The 23,352-nt window shown below is 41.9% G+C and overlaps 1 protein-coding gene across 2 annotated transcripts in view; it reads left to right on the top strand.

The window, feature by feature from the left end:
• UPF3A (UPF3A regulator of nonsense mediated mRNA decay) overlaps positions 1–23,352 on the top strand; it is a 105,241-nt gene that overhangs the window by 55,882 nt on the left and 26,007 nt on the right. For both annotated transcript variants that reach the window (XM_033949559.1, XM_033949558.1), the window contains exons 6-8: positions 6,735–6,790; positions 6,888–7,046; positions 11,874–12,034. In XM_033949559.1, the coding sequence (XP_033805450.1) occupies positions 6,735–6,790; positions 6,888–7,046; positions 11,874–12,034 (376 nt within the window). The remainder of the gene's footprint in view (positions 1–6,734; positions 6,791–6,887; positions 7,047–11,873; positions 12,035–23,352) is intronic.

The raw sequence follows: 23,352 nt of genomic DNA, 5'->3' as shown, positions 1-23,352 counted from the left end.
CTAGCTTCCAACAGCTCCTCTCCCCCTAAACGCTGCGTCTCCAACACCGGGGTCAGCGTAGCTGTATTCACTTCCGGATCCATCGCGGCTAGAGAACATGCCTCACCCCACACGCTGGGGGAGCCCTCCTGCCAGTTCTGCTCTGCCGACGTTTCTCCAGGTTTGGGAGGGGTATGCAGTCCTCGTGGGCTCAACGAGAGTGACATCTCGCCGTCTAAGCTGTGGAGTTCCCGTCCCACAGCAGCAGAAACGCCCGAAATGGATGGTTGGACTGTAAATGCTGTAATTACAGTCTGCCTTGGCGTCGAGGAGCCAGAGGTAGGTGGAGGGATGCCCCTTGGTTTCCCTCTTCTCTTAGGCATAGAAAAAACTGTATTTCAAAAGTTTAAAGAGGAAAATATCTCCTTCGAGATGGGAGTGCTCCTCTTAGCGTCCTGCTCAAGAAGCCATCTTGCCTCTCCTAGGTTTCAAGTTTATTTAAAATTTGATTGGATTGCTTTTACAGAGTTTCAAAGCAATGTACATTTTTAAAGTTAATAGGAAAACAGACAACTTAAAATAATATACAATTACATAGACATGACAATTAAACAAGAGGAGAAAGGGAAGAACTACAGTTGTTATAGGAAAGAGGAAAAGGTTTTAACACAAGGTAAGGATGTACATACAAGGAAGAGCCTCAATTGCTTTCCTAAGATTTGAATGCATCTTTAAACAGAAATCTTTTTAGTTTACCTTTGAATTTATCTAGATTTTTTTCATCCCTCAAATATGCTGGTAAAAAATTCCAGATTTGTGGTGCCATGATTAAGAATATTGTGTTCTGATGAGTATTGACGACCCTCAAAGATGGCACTGAAAGAAGGTTTTTGTCCTCTGATCTAAGAGTTCTTAAAGGGGTGTATGGAATAAGTACTTTTTCTAAAAATAGATGGGATTTAGAGATTTGGACTTTGAGGGTCAGTAGGGCTATTTTAAAGGTAAATTTTTGATTTATAGGCAACCAATGCGCCTTTTTTAGTAATGGTGTGACGTGATCATTTTTTTCTAGTTTTTATGATGATTTTAATTGTGGTGTTTTGGATAATTTGTAGCCTTCTTATTTCTTTTAATGTAATTCCCTGGTATAAGGAGTTACAATAGTTGAGTTTTGCTATTACTAGAGAGTGGATTAAAGTGTTTCGAGAAGGTACGTCGAGAATGTTTGCTATTGATCTAATGTGAATGTGAGCCTACTTTATCAGCTCCCGAATCTTATGGTCTTCTTTCAGATCTGTCTCCTTCTCTTCTTAAAAGAAGGTCTCTACCTGAAGGGCTTTCCTTCACTAAATATATTAGATAGTTGTGAAAGGCTCTCCCTGTCAAGTTGGAGGCTGACATTGAGCCCAGAGCCGAATTACTGGATGCTTTAGATTTTGATGAACCTCCTAAGGAGCTACTTAAGTTGCCCTTACATAGACTCCTCAAGGACACTCTCTTCAAAAACTGGGAAACTCCTTTTTCTGTCACTGTAGCTCCATGAAAAACTGATTCCTTCTACAGAATAATACCCTGTCCGGAGTTTGACAAGCCACAACTCCAACATCAGTCCTTGCTTGTAGAATCAACCCTTAAAAAATTCAGTAGATCCAGGGTATATGCCTCAGCACCATCAGGATGGGAGGGGATAAATTTGGTCATCGCCTTTATCAAAATTCTATGTTGGCCATCAGAGTTCTAAATTATAACTTCTACATGTCCTTTTACCTTAAACATCTGACACAGCACTTGTCTGAGTTTGAGCAACATCTTCCCTCAAATCGTTTTGAGGATTTTCAGAACACAGATCACAATATCCTACAAACCAGAAAGTATATGGCAAGAACTGCATTTGATGCATTTGAGTTAACATCAAGAGCTTCGGCCATGTCTATGGCTATGTGGCGTCTTGCTTGGCTGTGAGTTTCTGACATGGACATTAATCTCCAAGATTGCTTTGCCAACATCCCATGTCTGGGTGAAGAACTCTTTGGTGACCGGATAGAGGTGGCTACTCAAAAGCTTACCCAGCAAGAGCAAAACTGGAACTCTTTAAACAGATCTAAAGCTAAGAGTCAACAGTCTAAGCCTGCTGCAAAATCTACTTCTTATTCCTACAAAAGGAAGTATCCAGCATCCTCTTCTAAGCCTCTACCACAAAAGAGGCAAAAACAACAGAGGCCTCTAAAGTCTCAGCATTCAGTCCCGCAAAAACCAGCTCCATCTTTTCGACGTGATTTTAGAGAGCATAGCCAAGATCCCTCCTCTTCAATCTCTTCCCCAACCTATCAAATGTTGTCTGTAATTGTTTCACCAGTGTTGGACTCTCATCACATTGGACTCTTGGGTCCTCAAAGTCATCAAGGAAGTTTTACTCAGTTTCATTACCACTCCCCCCAAGCAACCCTCCAAGAGTCTTCTTTCACATCTCAGCAGACGTCCCTTCTTTTTTAGGAAATCAAAGCTCTTCTTCAACCAAATGACATAGAAGTGGTTCCCCCTTCTCAGAAAAATCTGGGGTATTTTCTAATTCCAAAGAAGATGGGAGGTCTTCGTCCAATTCTCAACCTCCGAGACTTAACCAAATATTTAGTCAAAGAAAAGTTTTTGCATGCTATCTTTAGGGACACTATACCCACTTCTGGAATGAAACGATTGACTGTGCTCTCTAGACCTGAAAGAGGCTTACATACATATAGACATACACCCTCTTCACAGAAAATTTCTGTGCTTTCAGGTAGCTCATCAACACTTTCAATACATTCAGCCTGACTTCATCTCCAAGAGTTTTCATCAAATATCTGGTGGTCTTGGCAGCAACTCTTCGTACTCATGGGATACAAGTGTTTCCATATTTAGACGACTTGCTGATAAAGGCTGCATCTCCTCCAGCTGTACAATTGGCAACATAATTCACAATAAAATTTCTTCAACTCCTAGGATTTGAAGTCATCTTCCCAAAGTTTCAACTTCAACCTGCTCAACTACTTCTTTTCAAAGCCCTGTTAGACACCATTCACCTCAGGGTGTTTCTGCCTCAACAAAGACAGAACACTTTGCTTCATCTTTGTACTCAAGTCTCTACTCTGCAATCCATCTCAGCAAGACAGACAATGCAACTCATAGGTTATATGGCTCTACAGTTCATGTTACAGCTCAGTGGATTCTAGCATCTCAATGGTCTAAAGCTCTCGATCCCTTATCTCAAAAGATCACAGTCACCTCACCTCTTCGTCAATCCCTTCAGTGGTGGATGAATGCGCCAAATCTTTCCAGGTGTCTGCTGTTTCACATTCCTCAACATCTGAAATTACTCACCACGGACGCATCTATGTATGCTTGGGGGGCTCTCCTAGACGGTCTCAGGACACAAGGTCTATGGTCTACTCAGGAGAGGACTTTCCACGTCAACCTGTTAGAGCTGCGGGCAATTTGGAGTGCTTTAAGAACTTTTCAGGAGAATCTTTCCAACCAAGTATTTCTTGTTCACCCAGACAATCAAGTAGTGATGTACTACATCAACAAACAAGAGGATACAGGCTCTCTCCTTCTTTGTCAAGAGCAGAATGTATATGGAACTGGGTAAATGCTCGAAACATATTTCTCAAGGCTGTCTGTGCAAGGAAAGCTGAATACTCTAGCCGACAAACTAAGCAGATTTCTTCGGCCACATGAGTGGACTCTCAACTCCAAAGTCTTACACAACATCTTCTTACTTTGGGGACACCTTAGATAGACCTGTATGTGTCTCCCTACAATCACAAATTGCCTCAGTTCTGCTCACGGCAGTATTCTCCTCATCATCTTGAGGCAGATGATTTCGCCTGGATAGGATGAACAAATTCCTCTATGCATTTGCATCAATCCCTTGTGGTGAGCAAGCCTATGCCTGCTAATAGTGGCTCAGTGACAGAAAGGCATTTGGGCAGTTCACACAACATTAGCCTCACATTTAAAAGCACATTGTGGTCAATTTAGTGCTGTTCAGGTCTGGAACACTAGGGGGAGCAGCTTTACTCCCTTACCTTGTTCACCCACACACAGCACACTGCAGGATCCTTCTGGATTGTTAGACACTATAGGAATGGCCCGCATCTGTAGCTTGGGGGGCGGGGCTGCAGGTCCTTAAGAAGGGACAGGCAGGCATGAAGAGAGAAAGGGAGGGCAGGACATTGAAGAAGGAGAAAGAGAGTGAGAGGAACAGGAACACTGACTGGAGAAGGAAGGAACTGAGTCAAGAGATCTGGGAAAGGTTATAGTGTATAGTGTCTGTCCTAAAAAGGTGACTATTTTTCCTGCCAAGACTAAGAACTGCCACTTTGTGCCTAAAGAACTGATTGCTAGATTTCACGGACTTTTTGAACTGAGTGCAGGTGGGGGGAAGGGCACTAATTAAGAGGCTGTCCCAGCACTCAGAAAAAGGAACGTTTGCTTTTCTTTTGTGTTTTACTGAACCTGCTTAAGCTGACATTATTTTAAGCCTGCAGGATTTACAAAGGAAGTTAAAACCTGAAATAGAACTTATCTTTCTTTATGAATGCTGTATTTATAACTTTTCTTTTTTCCTCTGTGCTGAGCACACACACAAGGGCAGAACACAGAGGCTTGTGCTGGAAAACAAGCTCCAGGCTGAATTAGAGCTGACTGCTATTCTGACATACAAGGGTTTATCACCATCTTGACCAGCTGTATAAAGCCATCTTGTCTTACTGTGTTTTGAAAAACAAACCCTATGTTTTTGAATTCTGCCTTTTTGAATGGTTTGTGTCTTTGATATTCTTTTTACATTGTTTGAATGCTATTGGAAAAGCCACATGTCTTTCTGAAGTTTATTTGTCTCACAATAAACTTGATTTTTGTTTCACTTGATGAACTCTTGTCACACTGGTGTTTTAGCCTTTGAGCAAGCTCAGTATCTTGATATCCAGTGTGCCCCTAGCAATCACTGGGAAAATTACCACTTGCACCCTCAAGACAGCCTTCACCTTGGGTTGCCTGTGACATCCTCTAATTCTCAAGACATTAGTGAAGCTCAAGAATGAATCAGCCACCATGATCCTGATAGCTCCTCGGTGGCCTCAACAACCTTGGTTCTCCCTTCTACTTCTTCAGCTGAGTGCCAAGGATCCAATTCCCTTGCAAACCTTTCCATCTCTGCTCACTCAGAGTCAAGACTCTCTGTTACATCCCAATCTGCAATCTCTGCATCTGACAGTTTGGTACCTCTCGGTCTGACTCAAGCAGATTTTAATCTTTCTGAGTCAGTACAGGCCATTATAGCTGCTTCAAGAAAACCTTCTACTCAGCATTGCTATCAACAGAAGTGGACTTGCTTCAATTCATAGTGTACTCTCCATCACCAAGATGCTTCCTTCTCTTTCAGTGTTGGACTACCTTCTCCATTTATCCAATTCAGGGCTGAAAATCACTTCGGTCAGAGTTCACCTCAGTGCTTTAAGTGCTTTTCATATTCTTGTCAATCATAAATCTCTGACCATACATCAACTTGTTTCCAGGTTTATGAAAGGGCTTTTCAACTCCAAACCTCCGTTCAAACCGCTCCAGTTGTCTAGGATCTTAATGTAGTTTTTACCAGTTTGATGAAGCCACCATTTGAACCTCTGGCATCTACTCATCTTAACTTTCTCACTTAGAAAGTGGTCTTCTTGATCTCAGTCACTTCTGCTCGTCAAGTGAGTGATCTTCAATCATTGGACTCCAATCCAGTGGTTTTCCGGACCCATCCTAAATTACTTCCAAATGTAGTCTCAGAATTTCACCTTAATCAATCCATTGTGCTTCTAGTCTTCTTCCCAAAGCCTCATTCTCATCCTGGAGAAAAAAGCTCTTCATACGCAGGACTGTAAGTGTGCCTTGGCTTACTACGTACAATGGACTAAGCCACACAGGACTTCACCTCAGCTGTTCATCTCTTTTTATCCTAACAGACTGGGCCGGCCTGTAACTATGAAAACTATTTCCACAAGGTTAGCAGTCTGTATTTCTTTCTGCTATGCTCAGGTCTGGCCGCAGCTTAAGGGACGCGTTATAACACACAAGGTCCAAGCTATGGCAGCATCAGTGGTTTTCTTAGGTTCTACTCCCATTGATGAAATTCACATCTCACAACTATCTGGATTCATATTCCAGGTGAGATGGTTGTTTCGGCCAAGCAATATTACAGAATTTATTTTCTTCTTAATGGCCAACTCTTCCTCTATTCCATTATATTCAGTTAGGGAGTCCCACATGTGAAAATATGCTGCCTGCTTATTCTAGGATAAAGCACAGTTACTAACCGTAACAGGTGTTATTCGTGGACAGCAGACAGATATTCTCACATCCCTCCCACCTCCCCTGGTTGGCTTCTTAGCTTACTCATGGAACTGAGGTACCATGAGCCAACATTTAGTGGGCAGGCCTGGTGGAGGCCTGCAACAGCTCCGGGAAAGGGGTAGGTGGGTGCTGTCCTGAATATAAACCGAGACCCCCATTTTTGGGCCCAAAAATCTCGGTTTATATTAGAACATATACGGCAATCATGTCTTCATAATAATCCCTTGATCCCCACGTGTTTTGTTTAACCTAGATTGTAAGCCACCTTATAAGGTGAAATAAAACTTGAAATTTGAATAACTTTTACTGTAACCTTAATGCATTCATAAATACAGTTTTAATAACTAAATTCTAACTTATTTTCTTTTTTGGTGTTGTAGCTCGGCGAACTACACCTCTTTTGGAATACATTAAAAACAGGAAATTAGAAAAGCAGGTATGTCTTAATTTTTATGTTTAGGCCCAGCATTTTCATTTCAAAGCTATTTTATTTCCTTCTGGCTTCTTGCAATCGATTGTCCAAAATGTTTTAGAGAATCAGAGAAGAGAAAAGAGAAGAGAGAAGGCGGCGGGAATTGGAAAAAAAACGTCTGCGAGAGGAAGAAAAAAGGAAGCGCAGAGAAGAAGAAAGACGGAAAAGAAAGGAAGCAGAGAAGCAGAAGAAAATAGCTGAGAAAGAAATCAGGATCAAGGTAACTTCAATGAAGTATCTAAAATATTTACAGACCAGTATTTCAAAGGACTTATACATTTAGCAGCTGCTGAAGTTAGAGCAGGATGCTTCACTTTAATATTACACCACTATCTGTATACTGTAGATAAGTGGTTTAATGTACTCCAGAATAAAGTTGTTCTAAATTAAACTACTTAGCTTTGAGGGGCATTTTCAAAACATACATGTAAGTCCGTTTTGGAGGTATGGCGCTAGACGTCTAAAGTCAGCAGTAAGAAAATGCCTATTTTCGAAAGGCAAACCATCATACGTCTAGAAATATATATATATATTTTTTTTTTTATTTTTTTTTTTAATCCTCTGTCTGGACGTCCAGGCCATTGGGATACCCAGACCGTCAGGATGTCTATCTTTATACCACATTTTCAAACAAAATTTCGTCCAAATCCCAAACACCCTGAACAAGACCATTTGGACATCGAAGGGGCCAGTCCTGTAATTGACTAGCCACCCAAACATAGCAACAGATTAGTGGGGCACCTTAGAGGGCACTGCTGTGAACTTCACATAAAGGGTGCCAGATAAACATCTCACCAGAACTATCTTTTAGGTTATGGTGAGCCCCCCAACCCACTATACCCACCTGTCTACAACACCAATAGCTTTTATGGCTGCAGGTGGCACCTCTATGGTAGTAGAGTAGGGTTTGGGGGGAGGCTCATATTTTCTACCATAAGTGTGGTTAGAGTGGCTTATGAGCCTGGGCCCTCCTCCCTAAGGTTCACTAGCCCACCCACCAGGCTACTTAAGACACCTATGTGCAGCTCTATTAGGCTTCCTCATACCATACCCGATCTTCTGTTTTAGAGATAGGTATGTACCTTTTTGTTCTCATTTTTGTGTGGGGGAAGGGGTCAGTGAGATCTGGGAAAGTATGGGGGTGTCTTACCTTGATGCATGCAGTGGTCATCTGGTCAGTTTGGTCACCTTTGTGGTACTTAGACCCTTCTAAACAGGTTTAGTTCCAAACGTATAAGTTCCGTCCAAGATGTCTTGCAAAATGTTTGATAATTATAAGACCTGTCTTATAAAGATAGGTCCATATTTACAGATTTGTGACTTTCATAGAAAGACTTGTCATTTATGATTGACATCAAACCATAGACTTTTACAAGATTTGATTATTGGTTTTAACGAAGTAACTGTTTGGTTGTTTTTGAACATCTCGTCTGCCTCTTGTTGTTTGATTGTATTGCTATATTTTTGAGGCAGATATCTTCTTTCTTTTTTGTTTTCCTTTATTTTCTGATAATTATTGCTGCAAGGCATCCAAGTTTAACCCGCCCTCGAGTCCACCCAAAGCCCACCCACAATACACCTACAGAGGCTGGAACACCTTGCAAGACGTACAGAAAAACAATTTTGATTATCGCCACTGGCGATTAGGACATCCAAGTGATGATTTTGGATGCTTTTTGGACTTCTATGTTTTTTTATTATGGGCCCCTTAATGTATAGAAGTTGAAAATTGCTCCTATGCATAGAGCTGCTGATAGTAAGCATTTTCTACATGCATTAAGCATCGTTACCTATCTGTATAATAATGCTGAATATACAGATTGTTTTTAGATGCTGAGGCTGGTATTTTTTTATATATATCCCTCTTTTGTGGGGGTCTGAATATTGAGTTCTTAGTATGTTTAAGTCTCAGAGTTCTCTCTAAGCTAATCTATAAAAACTTGATCACTTGGACTACTAAGAGCATCATTAATTTATGTATTCTGTGACCATTTAGATTAGTATAACTATTTTACAGCTCAGGGAATACTAAAACAGATTGCAATGTCTATCTGTATGATATACGTACATGGATAATTTAATGTGAGAAATTGTTTTTGGAGTATTACTGATCCATCAGATACTACTATACACTCTGTACTCGACTACAAGTTGATCCCATTCATAAGTTGAGGGCAGTTTTGACCTCCTACTCCAGGGGTGCCCAACACGTCGATCGCGATCGACCAGTAGCTCAGGAAGGCAACGCGAGTCGATCGCGGAGCCCATCCCGGGCTCCGTGATAGACTCGTGTTGCCGTCCTGATCTACCGAGCCGATCAGCCTTCCTCTCCAGTGTTCTCTCTAGGGCCTTTTAGCTGGGCGGTCCGCCCAGCTGTCATCTGCTGCTGAACATTAAAAAAAAAAACAAAAAAACTGGCTTGGAGATTTCAGCCCGTAGCGAACTTATGCTCCGTGGCTCTAACGTGTGCGTGTCGGCTTCCCTTCTCTTCCCTCCGAAACCGGAAGTTATGTCCGGGGGGGGAGAAGGGAAGCCGGCACGCACATGTTGAGAGCCCTGAAGCAAGCGTTCGCTACGGGCTAATGCGGGAGACAGGTTAGTGAAGCATTTGTTCTTCTTCCTGCCGGGTCCTGCCTACTTTCTGTTTCCGCGAAGGCAGGACCCGGCAGCATTTCCCCCAATAGGTTGATCACGATCTTGGGCTGATCAGCCTTCCTCTTCCCGACGGCAGAATTGACGTCGGGGAGAGGAATGCTGGTTGGCCGAAGCAGGGAGAGCTTGGGGCCTGTTATTGGTGGCGTTTGAGTCCTGGTCCCCGATGGCAATGGCAATGGCTTGGGGGAGGGCAGGGAGAAAGAAAGAAAAAGGGCAGGCAGGGAGACAGAAGGAAAGAAGAGAAACAGAAAAAAAAGAAAGGGAGGCAGAGAGAAAGAAAGGGCAGGGAGAAAGGAAGGAAAAGTTGGGGGAGGGAATGAGGTCTGGAGGAGAGGAAGCATACAGGCTAAAAGAAGGAAAGAAAGATTGGATGCACAGTCAGAAGAAGAAAGTGCAACCAGAGACTCATGAAATCACCAGACAAGGTAGGAAAAATGATTTTATTTTAAATTTAGTGATCAAAATGTGTCTGAATTTATATCTGCTGTCTATATTTTATACTAAGGTCTCCTTTTACTAAACAGCAATAGAGTTTTTTAGCGCAGGGAGCCTATGAGCGTCGAGAGCAGCGCTGGGCATTCAGCGCAGCTCCCTGCGCTCTAAAAACTGCTGTCGTGGTTTAGTAAAAAGGGAGGGGGTATTTTTGTATGGTTGTTACTGAGGTGATAGTGCATAGAGTCATCTGCTTTGACCTCTTTGAAAAACCCTGGAATAGGAATGATAATTAACATTTTCTATGCGTACAGTGTGCGTTGTGTTTTTTTTAAATTTTATTGTTGGTAGATCATTTTGACTTGGTCATTTTAAAAGTAGCTCGCAAGCCCAAAAAGTGTGGGCACCCCTGTCCTACTCACCCTCTCCTCCTTCCGCAATCCACAATTTTAGCATGCTAATTCTACAGATGGTCTTTCACAAGTGAAATATGCCAATACTAGAAAAAAGGCTATTTCTATAGCAGGAGTAAAGTTATAGAATAATTTAGTAGGGCAACTGAGACTGAAGGATGATATGCAAAGATTTAAAAAGCTTTTAAAAACTGCCCTTTTGGTTGAGGCTTTTTATGATTGAGGAAGAAGCAGTGATTAAGAGAAGAAAGTAGATGAAGGTTATTTCTTAGGGCTCCTTTTATTAAGCTGCGTTAGCGTTTTTAGCGCATGCCACATTTTAGCGCGCGCTAAACCTACGCTTTGCGGCTAGAACTAACACCAGTTCAATGCTGGCTTTAGCGTCTAGTGCACGTGGCAGTTTAGTGCACACTATTCCGCGCGTTAATGCCTTAACGCGGCTTAGTAAAAGGAGCCCTTAATGCGTTGTTTTTATAATATTATATTATGTTTCTTTTTTATGTCTTTTAAAATTTTATTTGGTAGATTATAAATTTGTATGTATCTTGGAAACCGCTTAGGTTTAAGCTGGTTATAAGTTCGTTAAATATATACATACATAAATAAAGCAGCCTAGGAGGGACTATAGCAGCTACTTTTGAAAGTACACAGCGATGACGGTGGGGATTGACATGCTGAGCCTGCAGCTGGCAGGGGGAGGGGTAGGAGAGAGGAGCAATTTTAGACCCCAGAGAAGAAGAGAGAAAGAGAGAAAGGTGCTGGCCAAGGATTGCACTGCCAACTGGATTATGGTGTGCACATAGATAAGATGACCCTGCTTGTGTTTAAATTATTTTTAGTCAACATTGCTCGACATAGTTGAGTATATATGGTAAATTATGTTAATTGGAGGTTATTGTTCCTCAGAAGAATATCTGACTGCTGTTTTCTACCTTTAATCTCATTAAGCCCCAACAGAGGCGCAGAAATAGCAGTAAATTGAAGCGTTCCAGAAAAAGAAAGCGCACAAATCCCTTGAGCATACAACCTAAAATTAGGATTGCAAGGAAAATAATTTCATTTGGACTCAAAGTCTTGGCCCTGCAGCTCAAGGAAATTTACCTAGCTGAATATAAGCAAAGATGAAGAATAGAAAGAGAGGTTTAAATTATACAATCTCATTTAAAAAGAGGGATTTGAAATAACCATTTACCGTTTCTCCCTTTAAATCCTGGTAGAAGTAGATTTGAGCGACAATCTTCAAATCTTCAGCCAAAATGCCCCTCTACACAAAACTCAGCTTAGTCCCTTAAAATGAATGAAAATAATCTTCAAAGCACCAAGAATATAAAATGAATTGGAATGCTAATATACTGAAGAACTGAATCTAATTGTAGTGTTCCAACCCCAAATCACTGCCTTTTAAACTAAAACTGTTTAAATAAATATGTTTGTATGCACTGAACCTGTATTCACATTTTCATGTGCATTACAAAAGCAAAGATTTTTAAATTATGGCACACAAGTTAATATGCTTTTTTGACCTGAGTTTTTTCCATTATTTGTAGCTTCTTAAGAAGCCTGAAAAAGGAGATGAACAGGTGACAGAGAAACAAAAAGATAAAGGGGATGAAACGGAAGCTGAAGAAGTGAAATGGGGAAAATCTTCTGGATCTGGGAACACAAAATCCAAACCATTTGAAAGTTTTGTAAAAGAACTTAAGGAAAAGTATGTAATATACAATCAGTAAGGCATACGACATTCCCAAGTTAAAGACTGATGAGTTTCTATGTTACGTGTTTGGTTTTATTTTTCTTTTTTTGCATCTTTTATCTGTTTTGATGTTTTTAATAGCATAATAGTTTCGTATCGCTCATGAATGTTCATCTCCTAGAGCTCCCAAGAAAGGGCGTCCTTTTAGTAAGTAAGCTGTGGTAAACTGACATTAGTACAACATGTGCGCCAAGACCATTTTATTGCAGTCATAAAAACCTCGATTTTCTATTTTTTTCCATTAATGGCCATGTGCTAATGTTGCCTTTTTTTATTGTCCTTCCAGACTGGCCCAGATGGATGGGTTTACGCTCCTCTGCCAGCAGGTGTAGATAGAGAACACACTGAATTCTTATAGTACAAGTGGGCTGTGCAGTCCCTCATAGAATCAGTCTGTTCTTAGTCTTCAGCAGGTGGAGTGGTAAGCCTGTGCAGTCTTTTTTTAGGCCTTGGCAGGGTCTGTTGGAAAGGTTAGGCAGTGACCTTTTTTATCTGCCCCTATTTTTTGGTTGGACTAAGCTGGGGTCCTGTGGAACCAATAACACCTTTGGTGGGGAGGTCCGAGGTTCCCTAACTTCCAACAGTGCTGGGAATTCATCTGTGGTGCGCATTTTTCACTGTGAGGAACTTATTCTTCAGGTGTCCTCTGGTTTGCGTTTTGAGGAGGACACCAAAGAGGTTCTGTGTGTGGTGGATCCTCTTCTTAAGTGGATTTGAACAGTTTCCTGTTCCTTTCCCATTCATCAGGATCTCCAGGATATAGTGCATGCTCAGTGGAAACTCCAGATGCCCTGGTTGGCACGGTCTCTGTCTTGGCTTTATCCTATTTCTGAGCCTGATAAGAATTCTTTTTGGTCTCCAGTTGTGGATGCTGTGGTTTCGGCCATTGCCATGAGGTATGATGTTCTGGAGGAGGAGGGTTCAGCCCTAAGGGACCCCCAGGACTGGAGGATGGAGTCTCTTCCGAAATAGAGTTTTGATGTGGCAGCTCTGGTGGTCTAGGCGGTGATTTGTGGTGGTCTGGTGGCCAGGGCCTGTTTCTACCGGGCCGAGCATGTGTTGGATCGGGAGTGTCATGATTGGTCGCTGGTAGATCAGGAGGTGGCTAAAATTGAATTGGGCTCTTCTTATCTTTCAAACGCCATGTATGACTTGCTACATGCTTCGGCTAAGTCTATGGCTTGGGTGTGGCTACTAGATGTATCATATGGCTCTGTGGTTGTTTGGCAGAATCAGCCTCCAAATCCAAGCTCGGTAAGTTTCCCTCAATCAAATTTTAAAAAAAACTTAAACTTGAAACTCTTTTCTCTTTGGGGAGGAATTAGACAAGCTGGTTCGGAGTTTGGCGGACTCCAAGGTGCCCCAATTACCAGAGGACAAACTTTGCCAGTCAGCTAGAGGGGGGTCTGGGTTGAGGTCATCTTCAGGAGTTTTGCTGGTACAGACCTGGTCGAGTGTCTTCGGCGGGGGCTTCCTCCCGCGGTCGTTTCTTCCAGCAGGTGCAGTACTCTCAGGGTGCTCGCCGAGGATGCTAGAATCCTCCTCCCTCTTCTCTGCCACTTGCCCTGCCCAATGACAGTGCTCAGGTCCTTCCCCCAGATCAGGTGGGTGTCCGCTTACATGAGTTTTACCAGGGATGGACTGAGATCACATTGGATTAGTGGGTCCTGGAGGTGATTTGAGATGGATAAGCTCTCAAGTTTGACTGGCCCTTGCCAGATCTTCTCTCTTCCCCTTGTCAAGCCTCTTGGAAGCAGCAGGTGTTTTGTCAGATTCTTCATCAGTTGATAGAGCTCAAGGCAGTGGTTCCTGTGCCTCCTTCAGAGATTCTCATCAGGAGGTACTCCATTTACTTTGTAGTGCCCAAGAAAGAGGGGTCTTTTCGTCCAATTCTGGATCTGAAAGGTGTAAACAGGGTGCTCCGGGTCCCTTCCTTTCGCATGAAGACCTGAAGTCCATGATTTTAGCAGTACAGACTGGGGAATTTCTGACTTCTCTTGACCTCACAGAGGCCTGTCTTCATATTCCCATTTGGGATTCCCATCAGTCATTCCTTCGCTTTGCGATTTTGGGAAAGCACTATCAATTCTGTGTGCTTCCGTTTGGTGTAGCCACGGCCCCGCATACTTCATCAAGGTTATAGTGGTGGTGGTGGTGGCCTTGCACAAGGAGGGCATCTTGGTGCATCTTTATCTGGACGTCTGGTTGATTCATGTGAAGTCCTTGCAGGAGAGCTCCTGAATCACGGCCCATGTCATAGAGTTGCTGCAATTATTGGGCTGGGTAGTCAACCTTTTCAAGAGTCGGTTGACTCTGTCTCAACGATTGGAGTATTTTGTTCTGTTCGACACCGCTCTGGGGAGGGTGTTCCATCTCGAGGCCCAAGTGCAGAAGTTACAGTCGCAGATTTGCTCCTTGATGGGTTATCATTGTCCCCAGGTGCAGGAGTTTCTTAAGGTCTTGGGGTCAATGGTGGCCTCCTTGGAGGTGGTCCGGTGGGCTCAGCCTCACATGTACCCCTTCAGTATGCTCTTGTTCAACAATAGTCTTTGCAGGTTCATGAGCTGGACTCTCCGGTTCCTCTTGTGTGATCGTTCATCAAAGCCTGAGCTGATGGTTTCAGTCCTCCAATCTGCTTCAAGGGTGGACAGTGGACAGTTCTTTGTATGGATGCCAGCCTCTTCAGCTGGGAATCCCAATGGCTGGTCACCAATGGAGGCCTCCTGGTCAATCAACATTCTGAAGACCAGGGCCATTCGGTTGGCGTTAGCAGTTTTTCAGTTGTTGCTGGAGGGCAAAACAGTGTGGGTTCTCTTCAACAATATATTGGCCAAACAAAAAGAGCCATTAAAATCCGTATTGCTGAACATCTTAGTTGTATTAGAACCCTTAAGAATGAGCACTGGGTTCAATTCAATCATTCTTTATCTGATTTGCGTTGTTGTGTTCTCAAACAGCTTGTTGTCAACTCTGGGGGGATATCTCTCGCTTACTTATGTATCAGGAGCAACGGCTGATTTTTACATGGCAAACTGTCATCCCCAACGGTCTCAATAAAGAGATTTAGTGGCTGACTTCCCATTGAGTATATGGTTGTCAGTTGTCTTTCTCTTTGGATTCATTAAAGTTATTTTTGTTTTGGCTTCAGCTGCTACTTATTGCCTTGCCTTTTTTCAGTCTCCATACTGCTGAGTGTGGCAGCTGTGTACTCAGTGTTGCTCTTTGCATTTGGTTTTGGCTCCCTGCCTGGTATGTTAGCCATTAGTCAGTTTATATTCTGTGTTTTGTGATATGCTTTTGTTTCTGCTCATGTCAGTGTAGTGTACACTTGTTTTTGTTTTATTTTATTTTAGTTGCTTTCTTCCTCTTGACAAAGATTTCATCGAAACACGGCCTGTGTTGAGAAAGTGTGAGGAGATGTTAGAAGATTGGTTGCCTGTTATGGCATTTCACCTCTGCTTGTGAAGACTTTGAAAATCCTCTCTGTCCTCTTGGTTTGAAACTTTTTTGATTATCTAACTTATTATACTGTTTACTGTTAGCACGTTTGCACTTGCACCTGCACTTTGTGATATGAAGGTTGGATTTGAACTCTAATCTGTTTGGGATGCTGGTTTTTTGATTTTTTTTCCTCTCTGGATGGCCCACAATCATCTTGCTTGCTTTATTCCTCGTGGACATTGTTCCAGGAAGACTTCGAATTTATGAACTTTTAAACACAGCTATATTTATATATCATTGTATGATTTTTTTGTGTGGCCTTTTCCAGCCTGGTTTGATAGTGCTTGTTATATGTTGTTATATCTTGTTTGGTTTGTTTGTAGTGTTTGTATGGTGTTCAGTGTATGCTATTCCATGAAAATTTTGTGATATTTTTGCAAATTTTAAATTAATAAATATGTACAATATTTCTAACTTTGTAATTTGAGTACATTGCTCTGATATTATAGTATTTTTCTGTGGTATATACCCTTTAGGGATTTCTTTTTCTTATTCTTCTCTTCTTTTCAACAATCCCACAGCAGTGGCTTACGTCGATTATCAGGGGGGAACCAAGAGTCGTCTGGTAGTACAGGAAGCAGCTCTGCTCATGGAGTGAGCAGAATATCACCTTCTGGACATCTCAGCTTCCCACATAGTGGGGGTGGACAATATCCAGGTGGATTTCCTCAGCTGTCATGTTCTGGATCCTGGCGAATGGTGCTTCAGGATGATGGCCTTCGACCTGATAGTTTGCTCATGGCCATGTGATTCAACACCAAAGCACAGCGGTTCTTAAATCGGCACATATGAATCAGGCAGTTTCTCTTCTGGTTTTGGGTAGTCAGGAGGGTACTTTGGAGCAGAGACAGTTGCACAAGTTGGATGTCCACAGAGTTCTCCATACGCATGTGAAACAGACTCAGGAGTTCAGGCAGTCTGATTGTCTTTTTATTCTCCTGGTGAGCAGTCCTAAAGGGGAAGGTGCCTCTAAGGCTTCGCTCGCATGCTGGATCAAAGAGACTATCGTTTTTGCGTACCTTCTTCAGAAGAAATCAGTTCTGGATTTTCTCAGTGCTTGCTCCACTTGGGGTCAGGTGGCTTTCTGAGCTTAGTCCTCTCTATTGTGTACCCGGTTTATATCTGTAAGGCTCAGTTTGATCTTCTCTGCATTCTTTTGTGCATCAATACTGGGTGGATGTTCAGGTGCATTGGGTCGCTGTTTTTGGTGAGCACCTTCTTGTGGCGGCCCTTGGGGGGTCCCACCCATGATGGGTACTGCTTTGGTACATCGCATCCGTCAGTGCCGGTCTGGATGGATGATAAAGAAGGAGAAATTAGGTTCTTCTTACCTGCTAATTTTCTTTCTTTTAATCCCTCCAGACTGGCATAGATCCCACCCTGTGTTTTTGCATGTGCTTATGTAAAGAGTTGGATTGTTTTTTTTTTGCGGGGGGGTCATGGTACTGCGATCTCATGATTTTCTTCTTTTTGCCTTTTCTTTTTCTGGGGAGTATAAATAGTGTTTATAGAACAGCGACATTTGGTTCTTCTGGTATAGCTGGCAGACTGTGGAGTTAGTTCTGGTTATCTGTTCTGATCCTTCTCCAACAGTTGTGCTTGGTTTTGCACTGTTCTTTGTTCAAAGAAATCAAATTACAAAAATTTTGTGAATTTGTCAAAAGCTTATAGTTTTGAGTTCCTGATTGGCTATTTATCAGACTGATTCTATGAGGGACTGCACAACCTACATGTACTGTTAAGAATTCAGTGTTTTCTCAGTCTCCACCTGCTGGCAGAGGAGCTGTCTATGCTGATCTGGAGGGACTAAAAGAAAGAAAATTAGCAGGTAAGATCTTAATTTCTCCTTTAGTGTGCAGCCATTTTGTAAAATTACCAAGGGAGCACTTACCAACATCTATTTTGTAGGTGTTAAAGACTCCCACATTATCCATGCACTAAACAATTAGCGAGTAATAATGTAGATGCAGTTACTGGTTAGGTCAGCAGCACCCATTTTCTACCCTAAAATGCCCTTAAAAAACATAGAAAATTATTTAATCCATGGTTAGAGAGCACACATTCAAAATATACCATGTGGCGCATCTTGCAGTAGTCCATTTTTTTGCATTAGGCGCAAGTTAGCACCTAACACGGCTTAATTAAAGGCTACAAAGGCAATTTATAAACTGAGATAGAGAATATAAAATATATACTCTTCTGAATGAGAGGGTATTCTGTATTACATAGTTATGCTAGCATTTTAATTTGCCAATAGATAAACTGTGGCTGAACTGAATTTAAGCATATCATTGCCAAATAACTTGAAAAATGGAATAGTATAACTAATTAAACTAATTCAGTACTTACGGCAGAGTTGTAAGGTTTTCTGTAGATATATTTTTCATTCATCTAGCCCTGCACGGTTTTAAAGAGCTAAACAATAAACCCTGCTGGAATTCACTGTGGCAATTTCTAGAAAAGGACTTAAGAATAATGTTTTGCAGCTTTGCTTTTTAGGTTAATGTTCAAAGACATTTAGGGTGAAAATTATCAATGTGGGCTACTGTTAAGACAGGTTATTTTTTACTGTTAACCTGGGTTAATAGTAACTGGGGGGAGGGAGAGTTATCAACATGGGCTACCATTAAGATGTCTAATTGTACCACAACTCATGATATTTTAGCACAGATCCCATTTTATTTGGTGAAATCTAATTACTCATGACCTGGGTTAACAGTAAAATAACCCATCTTAATGGTAGCCCACGTGGATAACTTCCCCTTATATAAGTACAAGCAAGCCATATATTCTCACATGTGAGTGACTTCATCCACGGAACCCAGTACAGACAGTGAAAAAGTGTACTGTCACTTTTAAAAAAAGAAAAAAAATCTTGAACTACCAATACCGCGCATGCACCAGTGCCTTTACATCCATTGCCGGCTCACAGTACCATCAGTTCTTTCTTTTCATGGAGCAAAGAAGACACTCTTAGGCCAATCAAATTAGCACTTGCTAAATGATAACGCGTTCATGTTAGTTTATGGATACGTTAGCGTTTAGCATGCACTAATTCAAATAGCTTGCGCTAATCAGTTAACACACCTTAGTAAAAGAGGGAGTTAGAGTTTCTCTAAGGGTGCCTTTTTTATGCATAATTATTGCGTATATTGTAAGCATACTTTTTGTGCCTTCCCATCTTTTACTCATAACTTAATTTTCTTCTTATCCCTATCATTTGATATCAAAATTTTTGATTTTGCCTAACTTTTATTTTTGAGGCCTACAGCCCCTTTTTCAACCTGTTCTTCAGCGGGAACCATCTGCCCTTTTTTGGTTATCTTTTACTCAACCTCTCCCTCACCATTAAGTCTTTTTTTTTTAGTTTTCCTGTCCATATCCAAGGTTTTAAGTGGGTTCAAATGGTGCACTTGATATCAAAGGACCATTTCACACATACAACTGGTGTGTCCATTGCCTAGATCAGGGGTGTCAAACTCCCTCCTCGAGGGCCGCAATCGGATTTTCAGGATTTCCCCACTGAATATGCATGAGATCTATTTGCATGCACTGCTTTCATTGTATGCTAATAGATCTCATGCATATTCATTGGAGATATCTTGAAAACCCGACTGGATTGCGGCCCTCAAGGAGGGACTTTGACACCCCTGGCCTAGATCCTGAACACTGGGACATTTCTTGCATGCTGTGCTCTAAACTGCAGAAGAGGTCGCTTAAAGCTAGAAAGCTGAGATACAAAAAAATTGGGGGGTCAGCTTTAGGGCATCTGAAAATTCAGACATCAACGCACAGGGTCAAACATCTGTTTTTCTAGTGCTGTCTACCTCATGGGAATCCGGTAAAAAAGCATAAACATATTTCTCCCTCTAGGTCTCTATACACATAGTCTTCACCATCAAAGTGCTCTAAGTGCCAACATACTGAGATTGAATCACCTATGAAGCATGTCTTAGAGTTACAGTTGCTTCAGCACTTGACACAACCTGCGCTCATGGTATCTTTGCAAGTATCAGTACTGGCGCCATCACTGCACAGTCAGTTCAGAGAACTGTTGCAGAAGGACGAACTGGGCTGTTGCAGGTGCATGCTGTGCAAATTCCTGCCTTGAAATGCCAAGCCTTTGTTCAGTCCAAGCATCGAGCACCGACATCAATGCACAACATTGGCGCACGTCAGATGCATCCATCCTCAATGCATTGGTGTATAAGGTCGAGGCACATCACCTCTATCCATTGGTACATGATGCTGAAGTACACATGATACAGACACACATCGTGTGTGTTCATCATCAATGCATAACGTTGGTGCACGTCATAGGTGTCCATTATCGCCATTAAGGCATGCATCCACATCAAGGGAACAGAGTTCATTGTATTACATACAGAATGACATGGGGACAAATTTGTCCCCGTCCCTGCAGGATCTTTTTATCCACATCTTGTCCCTGCAAGCTCTGTCCCCATCCCTGCCCCATTCCTGCAAGCTCTGTCCTCATCTGCACAAGCCTTGAACACTTTAAAATCATAAGTGTTTGAGGCTTGTACGGTTTAAGCAGAGCTTGCAGGAATGTGACAGAACTCATGGGGATGGGAAGATTGAATACTCTCTATGTTCCCCCATACCATCTCAATCTCCAAGATCTATTGTCTAGAAATAAGACTGATTTATCTATCTGTTCTTCCTGTAGCTGTCCAGATCTGTCAGTAGAAGATTCTTACAGCACACCGCTGAATTCACTCTACAGGTCACCCCCAGAAAGTCTTTCATCTGCAATGTTTATCAGACAAATGGGGCAGGCATTGCCTATAAAAATGGAATCTGAAAAACAGATGCAAGCAGAATATATAGATGTACTTGACTACAAAGAATGGCCTAAAGACTACCTAAAAGTCCCAGTCCATGACCTCTTGAAAGAGGCTTTGTTAAATAACTGAGAATCTCCTCTTAATGTCCAAGTAGCGCCACACAAGATATCTTTTCATGACCAATATATTCCATCAGAACATTTTCACTTGTACTATCATTTAGTTAATGATCTCCTCAAGACAAGGAATTACATGGCTTGTTCTACATTTGACACCTTCAATATTACTTCTCAAGGCTCTGCAGCAGGGGTGTCAAAGTCCCTCCACAAGGGCCGCAATCCAGTCGGGTTTTCAGGATTTCCCTAATGAATATGCATGAGATCTATTAGCATACAATGAAAGCAGTGCATGAAAATAGATCTCATGCATATTCATTGGGGAAATCCTGAAAACTCAACTGGATTGCGGCCCTCGAGGAGGGACTTTGACACCCCTGGGTTAGAGGAAGAGAAAACGGTAAATGCTGAGCTTTTGTAAGCGTAGTGGCATCCTGCTTGAGACCAGGATGAGAGAAATATGGTCTGGCTTGGGAAACTTAGAAAAAAAAGTAGGCTCTGGCATGAAAAACTGCCCCCTGTCAGATGTCCAAATAAGGGATCTCCTTATAACTATAGTGCAACTTAAATTGACATTCGTAGGAGTCCTTTTAGTAAGGCACGCTAGTGCGTCTTAGCGCATGCTAAATGCTAACACATCCATAGGAATCCACTGCAATGCACAGACAAGATTGGCTGCAGATATCTTAACTTTCACCTCGGACTCTACCTGTCAGAGGACGACTCACCTGTTTTCATCAATGCTTGACTCTTATAACTTCAGATCACTAGGTCTTTCAAGTGGCGAGTCTAAGCTATACCCTTCAATTACAAAAAAATAACAACAACCCCAAATCATCCTCTAAGAGAGTCTCTTCTCAATTCACAACAAAAGACCCTCCTTTGCCAGGAGCTGTCAGCCCTACTCCAGCTCAATGCCATAGAAGAGGTTTCCTTGCAGGATAAGGGCAGAAGGTTCTATTCAAAGTATTTTCTCATACCTAAACAGAGGTCTCTGTCCAATTCTGGATCTCCATGCCCTCAACAAATACTTGGTGAAGAAGAAATTTTGAATGGTCTCTCTGGGATCCTTGTTGGGACTATTATCTTCTCAATAAAGACTATATCATTGGTTGAAAAGACATCTCCTTTGCCTTTTTTGCTTGCTACTCTCTGGGAACCTATTACCTCTAATGGAAAAGAATGACTGGCTCTATACTTTATACCTCAAGGAAGCCTATATTGTACACATAAACCCATTCTCCCAGCCCACAAGAAATATCTTCCTTTTTAACTGGGAGCATAACACTTATCTTTACAAGGTGCTCTCTTTTGGACTGGCATCAGCACCCAGAGTATTCACAAAATGCCTTGTAGTAATGGCTGCAGTCCTTCGCTCACATAGTTTTCATGTGTTCCCTTACCTAGACGACTGGTTGATCAAGGCCTCCACACCTCAGCTGACTCACCAAGCCATGAATGCAACAGTTCATCTGCTGGAATTTCTAGGATTTGCAGTCAACTGTAAGAAATTACATCTAGAACCCACGCAGACTCTGGAGTTCATTGGAGCCATCTTAGACATAAACTCAAGCCTACCTGCCTCAACAGAGACTCAATACTCTACTTCAAATATACCAGAGGGTTTCCTCATGCCATCCCATAACAGCACAACAAATGCTACAACATGTAATTTTGTTTGCCCATTTACATCTCAGGGAGCTTCAATTGACACTTTTGACCCAGTGGTCTCAAGCCACCGGTCTACTATCCCAACAGATCAGAGTAACCTTCCAACTGTGATAGTGTCTTCAGTGGTGGCTATCTCTGCTATTTCAAACATTACTGCATCAAAAGATGTTAACAACCGACGCTTCCATGTTTCTATTTGTTCTGACCTATTTTAATATTTTATGTATGTAACCATTTTGTAAACTGTTTTGGAAAAAAAATGGTATAGAAATTTTAAAATAAATCTTTTTGACTTGGGTGACCCCAAAAGTGGATCTCTTTGCTTCCCCCTACAATCACAAACTTCCACTCTTTTGTTCAAGACTCAGCACTCTCAATTGTCTAGAGTCGGATGATTTTTTCCTCAACTGGCGAAACAAATTCCTTTATGCTTTCCCTCCGATTCCTTTGATCAAAAAAACTCTACTCAAACTTTGCAAAGAGCAAGATTCTAATAACATCTTGGTGGCTACAACGTGGGATAAGCACGTGGAATCTCTTAGAGAGAGGAAGAGATAATGGTTACTGCGGATGGGCAGACTTGATGGGCCATTTGGTCTTTATCTTCCATCATATTTCTGTTTCTACATAACAACTATGGTTCCTTCTCCTTTTACAGCTCAGTGTTCAGAAACCCATCACACTTCAAATAAAGGATCTCTTCTCCATCCCAATCTACGCTCATTGGCTCTCACAGCATGGTATTTCTCAGCCACTAAATGCCTTAGCAATATCGGCACCAGTGTTAACCATGGTTGAAGCTTTTAAAAAGCCATCTACTCAGTGCTGCTCTCATTTCAGATGGACTCATTTCACAGTCTGGTGCAATAACAAATCACTAGATCCAATCTCCTGTCTTCTTCCATCAATCCTAGACCGCTTTCTGCATCTCTCTGACTCTGGACTAAAATACTCAACTAGACAAAAGTCCTTTGTCTTTACATCCATTAATTTCCAGAGTCATGAAAGGCCTTCTCCATACAAGGCATCCAATTAAACCTTCTCCAGTGGCTTGAGATCTTAAAGCTGTACTTTCAATTCTGATGTAGTCCTTTCAACTTCATCTCTGAGACATCTAACTTGGAAAGTGGCATTCCTTGTTGCTATCACGTCTGCTTGTTGAGTCAGTAAACTTCAA

Source organism: Geotrypetes seraphini, chromosome 6 (genome assembly GCF_902459505.1).
Source record: "Geotrypetes seraphini chromosome 6, aGeoSer1.1, whole genome shotgun sequence".
Taxonomy (NCBI): Eukaryota; Metazoa; Chordata; class Amphibia; order Gymnophiona; family Dermophiidae; genus Geotrypetes; species Geotrypetes seraphini.
Note: the sequence above shows the minus strand (reverse complement) of the source record. Positions and strands in the feature narration are given on the sequence as shown.